At 33.9% G+C, this 18982-nt stretch overlaps 2 protein-coding genes and 1 non-coding gene across 5 annotated transcripts; 2 read left to right on the top strand and 1 right to left on the bottom strand.

Annotated features, from left to right (window-relative positions):
- The first annotated feature begins 1229 nt into the window (after positions 1-1229).
- Positions 1230-5084, top strand: LOC25479864 (protein CHROMOSOME TRANSMISSION FIDELITY 7). 3 transcript variants are annotated; one of them, XM_013587685.3, is made up of 6 exons: positions 1230-1385; positions 2794-3171; positions 3254-3343; positions 3427-3495; positions 3856-4196; positions 4468-5084. In XM_013587685.3, exons 2-6 carry the CDS (start codon positions 2794-2796, stop codon positions 4661-4663), a joined length of 1074 nt encoding a protein of 357 aa, XP_013443139.1. In that variant the 5' UTR covers positions 1230-1385; the 3' UTR covers positions 4664-5084. The 3 variants fall into 3 exon arrangements, with proteins under 3 accessions (XP_013443139.1, XP_024630452.1, XP_039686570.1); XM_024774684.2 differs by having other exon boundaries at positions 1249-1368; XM_039830636.1 differs by lacking the exon at positions 1230-1385 and adding an exon at positions 1431-1994.
- A 4792-nt stretch (positions 5085-9876) lies between these two features.
- LOC25479862 (probable serine/threonine-protein kinase DDB_G0267686) lies at positions 9877-17661 on the top strand. The gene is made up of 9 exons (XM_039830635.1): positions 9877-10137; positions 11156-13806; positions 13894-13974; positions 14700-14852; positions 14944-15107; positions 15754-15901; positions 16000-16122; positions 16577-16664; positions 17268-17661. The coding sequence occupies exons 2-9, from the start codon at positions 11374-11376 to the stop codon at positions 17459-17461; spliced, it is 3384 nt and encodes a 1127-aa protein (XP_039686569.1). The 5' UTR covers positions 9877-10137; positions 11156-11373; the 3' UTR covers positions 17462-17661.
- Positions 17662-18460: 799 nt separating this feature from the next.
- On the bottom strand, positions 18461-18547 carry TRNAY-GUA (transfer RNA tyrosine (anticodon GUA)). The gene is given in 2 exon segments: positions 18461-18496; positions 18511-18547. It is a non-coding gene; the product is annotated as a tRNA-Tyr (tRNA).
- Between the last annotated feature and the right edge of the window lie 435 nt (positions 18548-18982).

Genomic DNA, 18982 nt, shown 5'->3' with positions numbered 1-18982 from the left:
ATCATCTTTACTCACACACTCCCTTCTAATTTCATCCAGCGGAATAATTAAAAAAAATTATAACTTTTGTAAATTTAGTAATGAAAAAGAAAGTGAAGCAAGTCAAACAAGACAATCAATCTTTTCATCAAATAAAAAATCATGAAAAATCTAGAAAACTCAAACATAGAACGTGAAGTTGAGAACTAAAATTCAGCATATATAATAAGAATAAAAAAATTAAATATGCAAATGGTCCCACAAATATTATATGTTTTTTTGGTCAATTTAAAAATATTTCTTGGTATCAATCCTTGCAAATATAGAATAATTTGTTTTGGTCCTTAATTTTTATTTTAGTTTATGTTAAACCATTTTATATTGAAAGTGGTCTCTCAAATATTTATTTTAGTCTTTATTTTGAGGGATTAAAATTAAATATTCTACATATTACAAGGATTAAATCTAATATGAATCAATTTTGCAAAGAATAAAAAAAAACAGGAATAAAACAAATTAGATAATTGCAAGGACTTTTGTTAAAAAAAAGATAATTGCAAGGACTAAATTAATTATATATATATATATATATATATATATATATATATATATATATATATATTTACAATGAAATATGAATAAAAACCAAAACTCTTGCTATCTACAAGGATCATTTGCATATTTAAGCCTAAAAAAATATGATTGAAAAGGGGAAGATGTTCGTGAAAAAGGAAAGAAGATGAAAAATGAAAACGAAAAAAAAATTTAATTAAGTAAATGGTCCTTATAAATATCCATAATTTTGTTTTTAGCCCCTAAAAAAATCACACTTGTTAGGTCAATTGATAAATTTTACACGTTTCTTAAATGTAGTTACAGTCTAATTTGGCTATAAATAGTCTTGCATTATTCTCCATTTTCATTGAAATTCACATCTTGTTTCCTTCTTTTCATACTTCTGTTTTGGTTTTGGAAGACGGTTATGATGTCATGGTTACCGTTGACGATTCATATCATCTACAAAAACTGCTATGTGATTTTTGTGGAGATGATATGTATCTGATTATTTTTATAGGATTTTGATTATATAATTTGAAACAGTATATGTACGTTACAAATTATATAATTCAAAAGCGGCAAAATGAGAAATTTGGGAGGTGCACGAGAAATGGAGTTTAATATGAAGCCCGTTCCACTTTTTTTGAAGGGCCCATCATTCATCAAGCCCAAAAGCAACAATCACACAACAAAAGAAAAAAAAATCAGCAGCTTCACACAAAAAAAAAAAATCCAGTTTCGCGCTAAATTGTGCGAGTTGGAATCGCACTGAAGACTGAATTCGACTGCTCGGAAAACGTCGCCGGAGTTCGCCGTCGGCCACCAGAAACAGTTATAAAGTCGTTCAGGTTTTCTTTATTTTTTATTTTTTATTTTTAATTATTCTTGGCTAAGTTGAGATTGCAATTAGGATTTTGGATCTGAAGTGATTAGGATTTATTTTCAATCAATCTTGGATAGCATTTCATCTTTATAACCCTTAATTGAATACCTGAGATTCTTTATCTGACGTAGGTACTTTTAATTACAATACTAATTTCCTCTGGAGCAATACTTCTGATTGAAGGCGTGTCTGTGTCTACACATGTCATTACATTCAATTATATAATTTTCTCAAATTACTAACGGTATATGTGTCTGTGTCGTGTCTGGTCTCCTTGTTCTTAATTGAATTTCAATGTTGCTTGGTTGAATGTGATGGCTACTACCTAGATCTTGTAGGTTATCGGTTATAGTAAAGTTGAAAAGTAGCTCAGAAGCATTTGCTTCCTCTTTTTGTAAATTGTGAACTATGAAGCACGGACACACACAGACATGCCGACGCCACTAATAATTTGAGAAAATCACTTAATTCAGTGTAATTATATGTGTCGGTGTCGTGTTGGTGTCAGACACGACACTTGTCTGACATCGGGACACGTATAATCCGAGGAGTGTCCGTGCTTCATGTGAAAAATGTAGGTTCATTTCAGGTACATGGAGACCTGCTTTTGTGCTTCATTGTATATTGTACTTATCATATAAGAAAAGCTAATTGTTTCTTCCGTGTATAATTTTTTGTATGTAAAACATTGTCTGCTACAATATGAGAATTCAATCAGTAGGGATGGGGCGTTCCACAAAGTTATTTTTTTCTTGTTTAACTAGAAGCATGTTACACATTACACTGATTCCATCTGTTAAGAAATTGGATACTGTTGGAGTATTTTCACTTGAGTATGCATCTACATTCTCATGCTTATACACAATAATACTTTGTCTAATTGTTATTGAAGTCATTTTCTCTGTCAAAAAAACTGAATTCATTTTCTTTTCTTAATGAGTGTATATGAGGAAATATTATCATTTAATTGTTACAAAACAATTAATACTAAAAAAATTATTTCACCTTACAACAATAACTGATTTTCAGAAGAAAAAAATCACATGGACTTTCTTTTCTATGTTGGCCAACCAGCCTGTTATAATGGTTAGTGTATTGCACCATTGTATGATGAATGCAGTTGGAAGGAACCTTAAAGTTGAAATTCACAGTGTTCTATTTTGTTGTGTGCTCCTTGACAAATTTTCAGTCATAATAAGTGTTAACTAGTTCTTTTATGGTACAATATCCTGTAACCTTTTTATGTGATTATCAAAATGAGGTTTTTGTTTTAGTTGACTCATCTTTTATTTGCTCATTGAGTTTTGATAAAACACTGTTGTTTTCATTGATCGGGGCTTGCATACGCCACTTAACAAAATGTTGTATTGCAGATGCAGTTAAAGATCAGCAATTTTTTCAAATGTCCCTCCAATTCCACTCCCGCATCCACATCCACATCCCTCGCCTCCGAGGTCGACCGCGACGATGACTTGTCTCAATGGGAGAACAAACAACACCATATTTTCAACACTTACCACCGAACCCGGAAGAACCCTAAACCTGTTATTTCACCTTCCTCCATAATCAGAAAGCCGGTGGTGAAGAACAAGAAGAGGAGCTACGCCCAGTTCCATTTGGAATTCGGCCAATCCGATTTCTTGCTGCGCGCGTGTTCCACTTGTGGTGTTGAGTTCACTCCCGGCAATGTAGATGACGAGAAAAACCACACACAATTTCACAAATGTTACATGCAAGGAATCCAATTCAGAGTAAGTTCCCAATTCTAGTCTCTTTTATTTGATTCCTATGCCCATTTCTTCTTATTCCTATTATTGATTCTGTTTTCTGCAGGGCTGGACCAGTGAAAGGGTTATCTCTTCTCACAAGGATGGTCGAATTATTATGGTGCTGGGGACCGACCCATCTTCTCACAAAAACAAGGTTATTTATTCCTTTTAACCCCCTTATGATTTTCCGGGTTTTTTAGTGTTGAACAAGTTCTTATGAAATTGTTGTTTAAACAGGCAGAAGAAGTTGTGAAGATGATGGAAATTGAGTTGGGAAGTGGATGGATAGGTCATCAACACTGTAAGGTGCATATTGTTCTTCACCTCAAAAACCTTACTTGCAATTTAGATTTTTATTATGGTATTAGATTAGCTTTTATATTTTATATGTTTCTTGAGTAGATGTAATAACAAGTTTATGATTGTTCTTATATTTAAAAACACTTTAAACTTGTAAATATTCATTGAAATATCAAATGGGAGAGCTTGTTAAATAAATAAATAAAATTAGGATGCATATGTTAATTTCTACTTATAAGTAATAAATATTTGTTATCACTTCTTTCCTGAAAGTACTTTCATAACTATACTCTACCTATGCTGTTTTTATTATATGAAAATATTGTGTTAGATATTATTGTATGACATCGTAGTATATACGCGCAGGTCTATTTGTTTGTTTCTCTCCAGAGGATTGTTGGGTGCGTGGTTGCAGAACCAATCAAAGAAGCATTCAGAGTCGTGTCTTGCTCGGTTGATGAGCATTCTGATAGCAAGAGGAAAAGGGAAAAGAAGCCGTGTCCAACCACTCTCCAGTTTGGGAATATTGTTTTTCAAAGGGAAGTTGAAAAAAAAGCTGTGAATGTGAATGATTCTGAGGTGATGGATGGTAGGGCAATCTTCTGCGAAAGCAACCCTGTTGCTGCTGTTTGTGGCATTAGAGCCATTTGGGTCACTCCATCCAACAGAAGAAAACACATAGCTAGCCAGTTGCTGGATACTGTGAGGTAATTTTACTTCCTTTAATTGTGTTATTCGTGGAAAACTAAATCATGCAACCAGAGATTCTACAATATCTGAATAGTGCATAGGTTCAAATGAGAGTCAATAGCAACAAATAGATTCAATTAGTATACACAGATAATGGAGGATGGTGTTATGTAATACCACATCTTTGAAGCATTTCATACTAGCTATGTTGAATTAGTGTTTAATTATTCTTCAATCAACTTTCCGGCTTGTTGATTCATTTTCTTCTCTGCACTAAATTTGTGGCAGGAAAAGTTTCTGCACCGACTTGGAGCTTCAACGTGCTGAGCTAGCATTCTCTGCACCAACCTCAGTTGGGAAGGCATTAGCATGTAATTACACCGGTACTGGATCATTCTTGGTGTATAAATCAGTACAATCGGAGAGTAGAAATGGCTGTGGAATTGAGGAGTCTCGTGTCATTGAAGCTGGAAATCAAGAGTAGAAATGTCGATAGCATGTTCTTCTCTTTCCGTCAGAAAATATTAGGCAACCCATTTAGTTCCGGTGGTGTGATGGCGGTTGAGTAACAGATGTCATTAGGCGGCCTACCACCGCTAACTTAAAGGCAATGAACACCACATAGATGCAGGGATGATTTTTCTTTTGAAGAATACATACAAAGCCTTCTTTTAGTAGGTTGTATACAGTATGAATCACAAGTTTAGTATCTGAAATAGTAGTTGTCTGACAATTTTGTTAAAGTTGATAAAATTTTAAAGTAACATCTGAAATTAAAAATGTTTGACCACATTCTTATTGGAGACAATTTCAGAGATGATACAAACATAATACATTTGAGTTTAATGGAGGCCTTTTCTAATTCTAATATGGGTAATTATGTGATTTATTGATTCAGTGTGTATGGCTTTAACCTTTGTCAAGATAATTGATATGCCGATATTGTCCCTATCTAGTTTTTCTGAATATCTTTTGTACATGTTTCTATCATTCTTTGAAATTGTGGGGTGGGGTTAGAAATTTAGAATCATCTCTTTGGTTTTAAGGGGCTGCATTGCCCAATTTATGTTACTGATGCTAAAACAATATGGATAAGGTGGGATTTGGTGCATCACATTTTTTTTTTGAAAAAGCTAATTGGTGCATCACATTGCCATAAGGAAGCACTTTTATTGATTGGATTTGGTATGTCGTAAGTAAGCATGTTGTTATATTCATCTGTCATATTTGTTCTGTTTTTTTCTTGTTCCGTTGTATATGCTGCTGTATGATCCATCTTTGGTGCTTGTACTCTTACTCTTGATAATTTTTGCACAACTTGTGCATGCTTCATCTTTGCTCCAAGAAAGCTTCAACGGAGACTAAGTATTAATAGTAGTATTACTGTTGTGGAGATGAAGAGGCAAGGTTGGGGTGCTGATGGGCAAGAACGGCGGTGGAGAAGACGATTGTTTTCCTGGGAGGAGGAACAGTTGACTGACTATGTTTCTGTTAGCTAACATTTTTTTTTTGCAGGACAATATTGTGGTAAATGAGTTTGGTTTCATTATTATGATGAAGGTTATACCGTGAAAAGGTGCTTATCGAATTCTCATTCAAGTTAAGCAGCCCTATATTGACATTTTCTCAAATTTAATTTGAAACAAAGTTGGCCCTCTAAAATATCTTTATTTGCATAAAGTTAAAGAGGATTCCAACAAAGGATAATTTAAATCGACATGGAGTAGTGCCCTTAGGTTCATTATTATGTTTAGGTTGCGGAAAGGAGAAAACAATCACTCATCTTGTTCTTGGTTGTGATTTCTTTGGCAGTATTTGGTAATTTGTTTATCGGTGGCGGAGAAGGAAGTTCACTTTTGCATTCTGGTTATTTGGCTGGCTAGCAAATGGATAATTTAGAAGAAGCGTAATGCTCGAATTTTCTCTAACCGTGGATTTGAACTCACGCTTCTTCACTTTTATGGGTTTAGATTTGTAAGTTTTTCTATCATGCTCTTTAAAACAAAGTGAAGCCCCTTATACTTTTTTTGGCTTACGAATTAAGTACTCTTTGTACTTTTCTAGTAAAAATATATTATAATACTCTTATTATGCACCACACATAAGTTTTTCTTATAAGGCACCGCCCAAAAGATTATATATTTTGGGTTGGGAATGAACATAAGTTGTTAACAAACGTTTTGTCGGTAAAAGAAAAAACAACCAGTATATTTTTTTTTAAGGACCAGTACTTAATTATCAAATCACGTTCCTTTTTTTCTTTTTCCTTTTTATATGTTCAAATCACTTTCTTATTAAATAAGTTCGTCCTCAATCTATACACGAATATATGAAAGATAATTAAAAAATGAAAAAGAGCCAAAATGAAGATAATATAAATTATTAAAAATTGCAGAATGGACGGATCCTCCAATGAATGAGCACATGCTTACCTATTTCCAACACACAAGTGGAATAGTATTATTATATATTTGCTATTGACTTTATTTGTTTAAAGCACTAGATTTTTTTTGAAGGGATTTAAAAAACTAAATACTAAATAAGTAATCAAACACTGCATACACAAAAATATTATATTAGAAAATCTAGATATTCAGTTTGTATTTTATTATGTTCAATAATCAAATAGCTTACGTTCATTTAAGAATATCTAAATCATTTAAGAATAATCAAATAACTCATAAAATTAATTTTTGTGTAAAACTATAAGTATAAGTGAAATATAAAATTAATTTTTACAAATAATCAAATAAAATATAAATGATACATAAAAATATTTTTTAACAAGCCAAAATGAGGTACGGAGTGTTGGACGGTTATGAGTCAACACGAGAATCAAGTAAATTTAACAGATATGAGGATGTTGCGTTGGATGAATGGTAAGACTAGACATGATAGGATTATAAATGACACCATTAGAGAGAGAGAGTGGGGTGGCACCTATAGTAGAAAAGTTGGTAAAAAATAGGCTTAGATAGTTTGGGCATGTAGAAAGAAGACTCGTAGAAGCTGTGGTAAGAAGAGTAGATCAAATGGAGGAGAATCAAGTTAAAAGAGGTATAGGAAAACTATTAGAGAAACCATTAGAAAGGATTTAGAGGTCAATGAGTTGGATCTAAATTTGGTTTATAATAGAACACTATGACGTTATTTGATCCATGTAGGCGACCCCCATTTAATGGGATAAGGCTTGGTTCTTGTTGTTGTTGAAGCCAAAATGAAATGCAATACTAACAATGGTAATTCTCCCCACACAAGGCGTGCTGAAAGAGAATACCGAAAACAATTACAAAGTCAACGATGCCAATAAACAGAAGGCACCATCCGAAAAATAGTAAAATAATTACACGTGGACACTCATACAAAGGAGAGGATGTTCCCACCAGTCATGAAAAGAAAATGAGCTAAACGACAGACGTTTAGATTTCAACCACAAGAATGAATTGAGTTTAACTTTCTCAATGAGTAGTAAAGGGTCTGAAGGCGTATTTTGAAAGACACGGTTGTTCATCTCCTTCCCTAAGGCCCAAACACAGGCAAAACAAACAAACTATAAAAATGAAAGTGAAAATCGCGGCATGCCTGCCATATTAGAAAATTGAACAAAATGATCTCGAAGTACGCCGGGTGCAGCCGACGATAAGCAAAGCCAGTTCCACACAAGAAGCCAAACCGAATTTGACAGGCCGCAGCCTAAAAATAGGTGATTGGCCGTTTCCTGAATGTCGCACCGACCACGCAAGCCGTGTCATTTGGAAGAAGAACACGCCTACGAGGCAATTTGTTTTTGGTAGGTAATATGTTACGCAGGAGGCGCCAAGCAAACACCGACACCTTTGAATGAATATGTTTGTGCCAGACATTGTCAACAAGGTTCCTATCCACCAGGTCATCAAAAGTAGCAATAAAGCGTTAAGTTCCTTTAACAAAGTAACCGTGAATAGGGTCTAGCAACCACTTCCACTTATCATTAACATTTTCCTGCAAAACAATGTTAGATAATAAAGCAGAACACTCCCTCACACTATCCTCCTCCCATGCTAATAAATGCCGTCTCCAGACCCAAGCCGAGCCTCCTTCATCCCACCCTAAGCTCGCCATTTCCGCCACCGAACACTCCTTATTCACAGCCAAATCATAGAGTCGGGGAAATTTGATACGTAATGGAATTCCCCCTAACCAAGTATCGTGCTAGAATAAAGTGTTGCATCCGTCCCCCACATCACAATATAAATTTTCGTCAAACCAACTCCCCGCACCCTCACGTATCCCCCCCACAGACATTACACAACGTCCTCCACCATAAAGAACAGTGCCTCCCTCCCTCCTTCAACCGCCCCCTCCTCTCCGTATCTTTCTTTTAACACTCGATAACAGAGCCCCTCCTTATCAACCACCATCCTCCAACACCATTTACCTAATAAAGAAAAATTAAAAGCTCTCAACTGCCTAACCCCCAACCCTCCGTCCTCCTTTGGCAAACAAACAGAATCCCAATTTACCCAAACTATTTTCCTAGTGTCCTACTACCCTCTCAATATTTTTTTTAAATTGTTTCAATAGAGGAAATTATAATTGCAGGAGCTTTAAAAAAGGAAAGAAAGTAAACTGGAAGAGAGGACATGACATACTTTAGCAATATCAGACGGTTCTGTAAAAATTATAAATAAATTTGATATGAAAAATTATAAGTTGTATTTTTATAACTAAAATTTATATTTGTTGAGTTATGCTATACTGTATGTGTTGTTGCATTCAATTTAAATAACTTTTTAAAATTCTACCAAAACTTAATAAATATACTTCTTTTTGGTGGAAATGAAAGGGTAACCCCCAAGGGAAAAACAAAACAACTACAGACTAGATATTTCATTCTACCTTAAAATTAATATTGATTGCATTAGTTTTAAATTTAAAATAAAGTACGATTATAACATTGATTTTCTTTAAAGGAAAGATCTAACATTGATGAAATTAAAAAAAACATTTTCTTAAAAACTACATTTAAAATATATCATATTATTATATTTTAAATCAAATATTTGATGTAAGATAGAAACTGTCAAATTTTAAAATAAAAAGACAAAATTATGAAAAATAGTGGAATCAAAACTTTATAATAAGGAACCTTAAAGAAAATAAAACTTTTATAACAAGGAATATTAGAACATATCTAATGTGAGGGTCTTAAACATTTTAGACTCGGTATCTATAAGGTACCCTTATTGAGATGAATTTTTTCAAGGTCTTATAAGACCCCCAACTTTAAGTGGGGTCCGCACACTTTTAATATTAAAAATTGAAATTCAGTGATATAAAGTTATTAATAGTTGATTAGTGAATCCTATTTAAGAACTTTGTGTGAGATCTAAGTTTAAGGGATTGAATACTTATTAGCTATTACTATTAAATAAATAAGTGATGTGTACGTCTGAGACACATTTAAAAAAAAAAAGGATGTCCCTATTGTGGATGTTCTTAAAGATAGATAAATAGTTTTGTTTCAATTTTTTTCTAAGTATTTCTTCCTCTCTTTTGTACAAGTAGTAAACAATTTGAATTTCATACCCATACTTTCTTAATAAAGATCTAGATTGGATTTGTCTCGTTTGACTAAATCTAGAAATTAAAAATAAAAATAAAAACAAATAAAATAACACACTTTCGGCACAAAAACTCAAAGGACGGTGGGTGCAAGTGCAAAATGCAAGTGCAACTAGTAGAGAGAGAAAGAAGAAAGAGTTCAACAACTTGATTTATTCACACTTTGTTTGGAGTAACATCAACGTTAATACGTAACATACAAACAATGTCAAACAAATAAAACAACAACAACAACAACAACAACGTGTGCTAGGACCATTTTCCCATTTTCTTTTGTTTTCCTCTTAATACAAGTTCTTGTTTTTTCATCCATTGTTGAATCCAAACTGCATCTTTTCAACTTTGAGCAAATGGGTATGTTAAAGTTTTGTTTTTTCTTCTTTTTTTCTTCATTGGGTACCTAGATTTAGTTTCATTTTCTGTCTTTTTATTTTGTTGCTAATTTTGTCATATTTTGTTATGTATTTTTGTGTTTTGATTTTCTTCACTGTGATGATGTGAAGTTCAAGTACATTAGTAAGAACCCTAGATTGATAAATCTTGGGTTTAGAGATATAGATGGAAGGGTTTTGATTTTGTTTCTAGTTGTATCTCTATTTTGAGTTTGACCATTTTTGTTTTTCCAATGATATTTTATGCTCAGGATTGGTAATGGTCTTTTTGCTTAACTTTGTATTTGTAGCTTTGTTTGTAATTTCCTGATTTACTCTTGAATGGATTCTGCTTGTTATGTTTGGCTTTAAAATAGTTAGTGTGTGTTTGGTTCCACTTTTGGTGGTATAATTGATTCTATACTTGTAATCTTCTATAATTAATTTTGACATGTTTGGATATTCTTAAGTATAATTGATTCTAACTAGAAGCTAGAATTTGAAGTTTTTACCTCTACAATTTTTTAGCCTCTAATTTATTGTTCAACTTACTTTTACATGAATGTTTCTACACATAAATCACTTAAATTCAACTTATTTTTAGTTGGAATCAATTTTAGAGAATCAATTCATTTAAAATCAATTTTTGTCACTACTGAACCAACCGCACTTATAGACTAATTGAGTGAAGAGCTTACAAGTTTCCAAAATTGTAGTGGCGGGACTAGATGTGTATTTTATTTGAAAACTTACCGCGATATTCACACTCAAGCTTGCACGATCTCAGTCATATATAGTCATTCAAGTCATGCAATGTAGAATTTATTACATTACAATATGGTGCTTTCATTGTGTAGGCGTTTATACTTGATTTTCATGTGACTAACATTTATTCTTTATTCCATTTATAAATATCATGTGTATTTGTTCCCATTCATGTCATATATCTTATTGGCTGTTAATTTGTTGCTAATAGGATCGTGATTCTGTTCTATTTGCAGGGCAGTTTCTTTATAGGTACAACCGTTCTTGAGAGTTGATAGCTTACAAGATTGCCAATGTTTGCTTCAAATTTCTATATAGCGAGTTCACCGGTCAGTTACTAAAGTTAAGATTTTTTTTTTTTGACCCAAACATTAATGTATTCTTCTTCTACAAAGACGACAAATGATGCTGTGATGCAACAATCAAGACTCTAGAAAACGTTTTATACGTAAGCATGGATCCTAGAAATGAATATCAGCCTGGATCACAGTCAATAATGCATGACCACATGGATGGAATTTATATGAGTAGAAGACCACATGACCTCAATACATCGGAAGTTAAACCTGTACAGCATTACTCGATACAGACGGGTGAGGAATTCTCTCTTGAGTTTATGAGAGATAGGGCAAATATCGGGAAGCCTGTATTTTCGAATGTCAGTGATCCTAATTATACAACTGGTTATATGGAACTGAAAGGCATTTTAGGAATCAGTCATGGAGGATCTGAAACTGGATCAGACATGTCCATGCTATCAATGATGGATAAATATCCTAAAGAGTTCGATAGAAGCAACTACGGATCGATTCGATCGATACCAAGAACTTCGCTGCATCAGGACAACAGACAATTTGTGCATGGATATGGCTCTGCCGAAAGTTATGATAACTCGTCAATTATGTTGAAGTTTCTTTGTAGCTTCGGCGGTAGAATATTGCCACGGCCAAGTGATGGAAAGCTAAGGTATGTTGGAGGCCAAACACGCATTCTCCGTATAAGAAAGGACATATCTTATCACGAGCTCATTCAAAAAGCGTTGATGATCTATAACCAGGTTCAGACAGTTAAGTACCAGCTTCCCGGGGAAGATCTCGATGCCTTGGTATCTGTATCATCTGATGAGGATATACAGAACATGATGGAAGAATGTAATCATCTAGAAGATAGAGAAGGATCACAAAAGCTTAGGATGTTTTTGTTCTCAATCAGTGATTTGCAGGATGCTCAGTTTGGTCTCACCTCCATGGGCGATGATTCTGAAGTCCAGTATGTTATTGCTGTTAATGGCATGGACTTGGAGTCGAGAAAAAACTCAAATATGGTTGGTTTGAGCTTTTCTGCAAACGATATAAATGAATTGGAGGGGGAAAATATTGACAGACAGGGCAATGGTCCCCAGACGAACAATTTCGACTCATCATTGGCTACTCATTTTTCACAACCAATGCTACCAACTTCCTCGAATTCATACGGAATGTATCCAGTATTTTATGGCGATCAAATGATACGCCACGGTGAACCTAACGCTCATGGTCAATATTTTATGAATCATGGTGTTGATCCTTCTTATAAACCTTTTATTGAAGGGTCTCCTATTAACATGCTTCCTCATATGCCGAATACTCAACAAGGGATTTTTAATGAAGGATATCCTCCTAATGGAGTACAAGTGCAAAATTCAGAAGTACCTGAAACTTTGGTGAGAATGATGGCTGACAGTTCAATTCAACAAGAAACACTATCGCTGTCTCCTTCTCAACTGTTTGACGGTTATATAAAAAATGATTTTCCAGAAGCATCCGTCGTAGTTACTGCTCCAGAGGGGAATTCATTGCCTCCGACAAGAACAAACCAACTCTCAGATAACGACGAGGCTTCTTCTACTTCCAGCAGTGCTTTTGTTGCGGGTCCTTATGTTGATTCTCGCAACAATGCAGTTGACTTGAGTTGTCTTCACCCTCCTCCTCTTCCTAAAAGAGTTTATTATTCAGAAAGAATTCCAAGGGAGCAAGTAGAGTCGCTGAATCGATCCACAAAGTCAGATGATGCGCACAATAATCAGTTTCAAGTTTCAGATTTACTTTCTGGCGTCCATTTGCAGGACTCAGCTATAGACTCTGGTAACAACTTGCATGATGGAAATCTGTCTAATCTAGCCAAGGAAATGAACATCACGGCGAAGCCCTTACCTGCAGATGGCGAAGGAACCAAAGATATCTTAAATAAGGAGAATGCTGTTGCTATGCTGGGAACGGATCGTAACGATAACCATAAAGAATCGCCGCTTGATGGTAAACCAGACATCCCTGTGAAAGAATCAAATGGTGATTTTAACATGCAAGCACCACCTGTTCCTTTGAATGCGAACACAACTGCGAAAGTTGATCCGCAAGCGCAAGGTGACATTCTTATTGATATTAATGATCGATTTCCACGCGAATTGCTTAATGATATGTTCTCCAAAGCAATACTAGAAGAAGAAGATTCCTCTAGTCAACATCCATTAGCTTCAGATGGAATGGGTTTAAGTATAAACATGGAAAATCATGAACCTAAAAGTTGGTCGTATTTTCAAAAATTGGCGCAAGAAGGGAACGAAAATGCATCTCTTATTGACCAGGATCGTCTTGGTTTTTCACCTGGTGTAGTTGGAGATAATAGAGATCAACATGTTGCACCTTTAACAACTGATGAAGATCCACTAAACCGTGCGGAATTCCATCTCAATTTTGGCGAAGAAATTCAGAAGGACTTGCATGGAGAAAATGAAGTAGAAACTACTGTTCTGAAATCAAATTATGATCAGTCTCAAATTAATGACACTGAAAGTATGCAATTTGGTGCTATGATAGAAAACCTAAGAGCAGAAGAGTCAGAATATGAGGTACTATTGTAGTATTTTTTATTTTTTCTCCGAGAAAGTTACTAATATGCTTATATGCTGACAAAAGTTCTTTTCCCTTTAACTTAGGTTGAAAAGTTTGAAAAGAACAATAGCAGTCTACCTCCTCTTGATCCTTCTTTAGGAGAATTTGATACGAGTACTTTGCAGGTAAGATGTTCATTTTTGCATGTGCAATATTTCTTCTTTGCCGTGATATTCATTTTGGGGAGGAAGGGGTTTAGATCGGATTTTGTAAAAGAAAGATCATTGCTGGTAATCTGTCTTCTGTAAATGTATTGTTGTGTTATAATTGGGATGCTTGCATTTTCGTGTCAATCTATTCCCACCCACTTAATTTCATATAAAGCACATAAACGTTGTGTTGGTTGCTGCAACGGGAAATATACTCTACAAGTTAGAATGTATGAATATCTCTGAAAATCTTCGCTATTATGTTTGATTATCTTATTCTATTTTCCAGTATCAACTTTTAATCTTAAGTGTATCTTATCTCGTAAGATTAGTTTCCATATTAATTAGCTAATATCATGATTTGTTACCTTTTTTTCCTATTTATTTCGGATTAGGAGTTCTTATCCTCTATATAGGGGTCGGTGTTTATTTTTTTTATTTTTTTTATATTAAGTCATTATCAATAATGTTCAAAGTTATAATTATTTCTCTCCTCCGTTTATATATAATCCTTAACTTCATTAATATGATACTATGTATCTCCTAAATTTTAAAGAATGTCAGTAAGAAAATTCCTTACAAATTGCTACATCCTGGACCAAGATCTCTCATTCTTTCACTGGATCAGTAGTTGTTGATTCTTTCACTGGTTAAACACATTCATTTGTTCATTTATTTAATTGTTCTGATGCAAATTATAGGTCATAATGAATGAAGATCTTGAAGAGCTGAAGGAACTTGGTTCCGGTACCTTTGGAACTGTATATCATGGAAAATGGCGAGGAACAGACGTTGCAATTAAGAGAATAAAGAAGACTTGCTTCACTGGTCGATCATCTGAGCAAGAGAGACTGGTAACGATAATCTCATTGTATTTTCTTGGAAGCGATTCCATGATAATGATAATCTCTGAGAGCTGTAAAATTGTATCTGCTTCTTTTTCAGACTGTTGAGTTTTGGCGGGAAGCTGACATTCTTTCAAAGCTTCATCATCCAAATGTGGTGGCGTTTTATGGTGTAGTTCAAAATGGACCAGGAGGAACAATGGCAACTGTTGCAGAGTATATGGTTGATGGTTCTCTTAGGCATGTCTTACTTCGCAAGGATAGGTAACGAATAAATACCTCGATAGAGCTTTTCTTATGTTTATTTCTAGGTTGTCAGTATTGATAAATAGTGCCGCTATCCTGGCGGAGTGGGTAGTTGCCGCCAGTGTCTCCCAGTGCGTCACGAATGGATGGTGCGGTCGGAGCAGCCGCTTCGCGACCCCAAGTTGCAGAATAAATTGCCGAAATTGCATGCTACTGAGCCATGCCATAAAGGGGGGAGGAAAATCCAAACAAAAAAATGGAAAATCTGAAAAAAAATTCACTATTTCTGTTGGTATTCCTTCCTCCCAAACCCACGCCACACACATTTTCCTCCCATCTCTGTCTGATGAAGTTAAAACTGTGTCTCAAACTACCCAACATGGTCTCTTTGTACAGGTTTAAAAACAATAAATAGAATAATTACAGAATATTCTATCTCTGTTTACAAGATATGATATGATACGATATGTCTATCCTATACAATAAATACATGGATCGATCATAATCTTATTTTCAACGGTTCTATTTCTTAGTTTTTATAATTTGTAGCTCGTTGAATAAGGTACTGGTATAATTTATCAGGTCTTAAAGAGTGAATGACGATGAATCTCTCATCATGTTTTACGGATGGATTTAAGAATCCTTGCATGATTTTTCATTGTAGGTATCTTGATCGGCGGAAGAGGCTGATAATTGCAATGGATGCAGCTTTTGGAATGGAATATTTGCACTCCAAAAATATTGTGCATTTCGACTTAAAATGTGACAATTTACTTGTAAACTTAAAAGATCCATTACGGCCAATATGCAAGGTATCGAAGCTGAAAACCTTTTCTCCTATTTTCCATGAACTTAAAATGATATTCATTTAATACAAAGGTTGAGAAGACTAAAAATTTATATATTTCAGGTTGGTGATTTTGGTTTGTCAAAAATTAAACGAAATACATTAGTTTCTGGTGGGGTGCGAGGCACTCTACCTTGGATGGCACCAGAGCTGCTGAATGGTAGCAGCAGCAAGGTCTCCGAAAAGGTAGAATTTTGAAATGTCTAAACTAACTACTTTTTATTTTACGACTGACTTCTGGTCATCATAGCTGTTTGGAGCAAAAATTTAGGGTTAAATATGTTTAGTATTTATATTTATATTGAGTTTTGTTTTTTTTTTAATCCCTACAATTTATAAAACTGCATGCTTTTTCACTTTTTAGGTTCTAAAAGTATTTAGCTTTGTAATTTATAGAGACTATAAAGTTGATACAAAGAAACTAAAAATAAAAGATGAAAATTATATAGGGACTAAACATTTATCCTAAAAATTTATGTGGAAAAATTGTATTTGTTTGAGCCTTTATTTTACCTGTGATGTTTGAACATGATCTCTAGAAATGAAATTATTTCAGTTTATAATCCATACTGATCTCCTTTCACTCGCCTTGTTGCTTGCTTGTAGTTTTGGATTTTGATATTGAGTTTATGATTTGTAGGTTGATGTGTTCTCGTTTGGCATAGTACTATGGGAGATTCTTACCGGTGAGGAGCCATATGCCAATATGCACTATGGTGCAATCATAGGTGCGCAATCTTTTTCTCATGCTCTTGTTTACGCAATCATATGCACTTAGTTCTTGTTGCATCTTTTTGAAAATGTGGTTAATAAATCAGATTATGTTGGGGTTTACTCCGAAGACTTGGGCTTCACGTATGAAAGATGTGTTAGGAAACTATGTCTATTGTCTTTATATAATTGATTAAAAGATATATACATAATCAAAGTTTTGCGGTGTTGTGTCCAATTGCTCGTGTCTGTTCCTTCCTTTTTGAACAGTCATGGTGTTCTTGAGGGAATTAGGTCTCTAGTTTTATTGTATTGTTCTAGATCTACCTTTTATGAATGAAAATAAGTTAGGTATTAGACCATCCACGGCCACAAAGCAGCACCGTCTAATGGGTGCTTAAGTGGACTCCACATATAAACATAACACTTTTAGACTTTTTAATGAGATTTGTTTGAGTTTATTTGATCTTTTGTTATTATAGAATTTTTTTATACATAAGGACTTGTATGATAAGCACTTATAGTTGTTTATCCAAACAAGATCTTATTAAAGTTTGTATGTAATCAACTAGCCAGCTGTGTATCATAAGGGCAATCTGAAGTTGTATATTCGAATGCAGGTGGAATTGTCAACAACACACTAAGGCCAACAATACCAAATTATTGTGATATTGAATGGAGAACACTGATGGAGCAATGTTGGGCACCAAATCCTGCAGTTAGGCCATCCTTCACAGAAATAGCAAGTCGACTACGCACTATGACAACTGCAGCCGTCCCAACCAAATCACCGGGTCACAAGGCATCCAAATGATTGAAACATATACTGATGGCATGGAAGTATTTGATATCAAGAGTCTCTGCAGTTTTTGTATGACAGGAGTCCCTTGTATTTTGTTGTTGTTGTGTCACTATTTTGATTAAAATACATGTCTGATTGAAAAATTGTTATACACTAATTTACATTCATAGAAGTTCAGAATAATTTTCTGTTTAATCATTCTATAAAATTCACTTAAACATGTCCATTGAAGATGCTCTACTAAACTTCATATGAAACAAAAATAAAATAAAAAATACTTTGCAAGTGGCACCATATAATTAAAAAAGAATTGAAACTGTAAGCAAGTTACAAATATATATATGTTAGTAAAAACAAAATAAGTTACAAATAAGTGTATTTTTTTTTCTAATAGGGGATGGGGAATATAATTTATGTATTTAGAGAGTGGGAGTATTATACATTTCTCAATAGGGACCCTATTTTTGTTCTACAAATAACTTGAAGAAACTTTGTAGAAAAATACTAAAAGAAAGGAAGATGAGAATACAAGTTGAAATATTGTGAGATATTTTTTCATTTCCATAGGTGAGATATCTTTGACCAAACTTAATGTATTTTGACATACTTAAATACATAAGGACATATTTTATTCAAGAAGTTCATAATGATTTATTTATGTTTATTTTGCAATATTTTTTTGGTTTCCCTTTCCTCTCAAAATGATTTTTTTCTTTTTTTCATTTCCCATCCTCTGATTAGAAAAACATTTAATTGGAAAATAACAACACTTTTTGTTGCAGCATGCAACTGTATATAATGAAATTTGCAGTGACAGAGAAATAAAAGAGACTTTGCATTTCTCCAATTAAAATCAAAATAAAGTAGCACCATATAATTAATTAATAATGCATTTAAACTTCAAGAATTTCATATTACAAAAAATGAGAGTTTGAATCAAAAGATAAACCGAAGAAAAAACCTTCTAAGCTGCAATAAAAACAATTATTACAAAAAATAAAAAAAAAAGATTCCGACCTACCGGATTCGAACCAGTGACCTAAGTATATCTGTTGAACCAACTACAGTCCTCCGCTCTACCAACTGAGCTAAGGTCGGATTGTGATAATGCATCAGAATAAAACTATAAGTTTCGTAAGAGAAAATACGATATTATTTAATGTTATTGCAAGAATATTCTCACTAGGTTCGTAAGAATATTCAACAAATGAACCATTTTTTTTAAACATTTCCATCTTCACCATTATTTACATTCTCTTGCTGGCAAAATTCATTCAAACTATATGGTTTTAAAAAAGCAAAATGAAAAACAAACTGGACATGAATGTTGAGGTTGAATTAAACCATGGTTGTGCTAAGTTGGTCTAATCTGGGATATTAAATTTAATTAAGTACACAGAATGTGAATGTATAGATCCTATTTACTTCCACACCAAATCCAGAAGCATATTTCTAGAACCATGCTAAAGTTGATATTGTACCCATCAATTTCCAAAAGAGTACTTAGTATCCAATGCATTTTTCAGAAGGAAA

Source organism: Medicago truncatula, chromosome 2, assembly GCF_003473485.1.
Source record: "Medicago truncatula cultivar Jemalong A17 chromosome 2, MtrunA17r5.0-ANR, whole genome shotgun sequence".
Classification (NCBI taxonomy): Eukaryota; Viridiplantae; Streptophyta; class Magnoliopsida; order Fabales; family Fabaceae; genus Medicago; species Medicago truncatula.
Note: the sequence above shows the minus strand (reverse complement) of the source record. Positions and strands in the feature narration are given on the sequence as shown.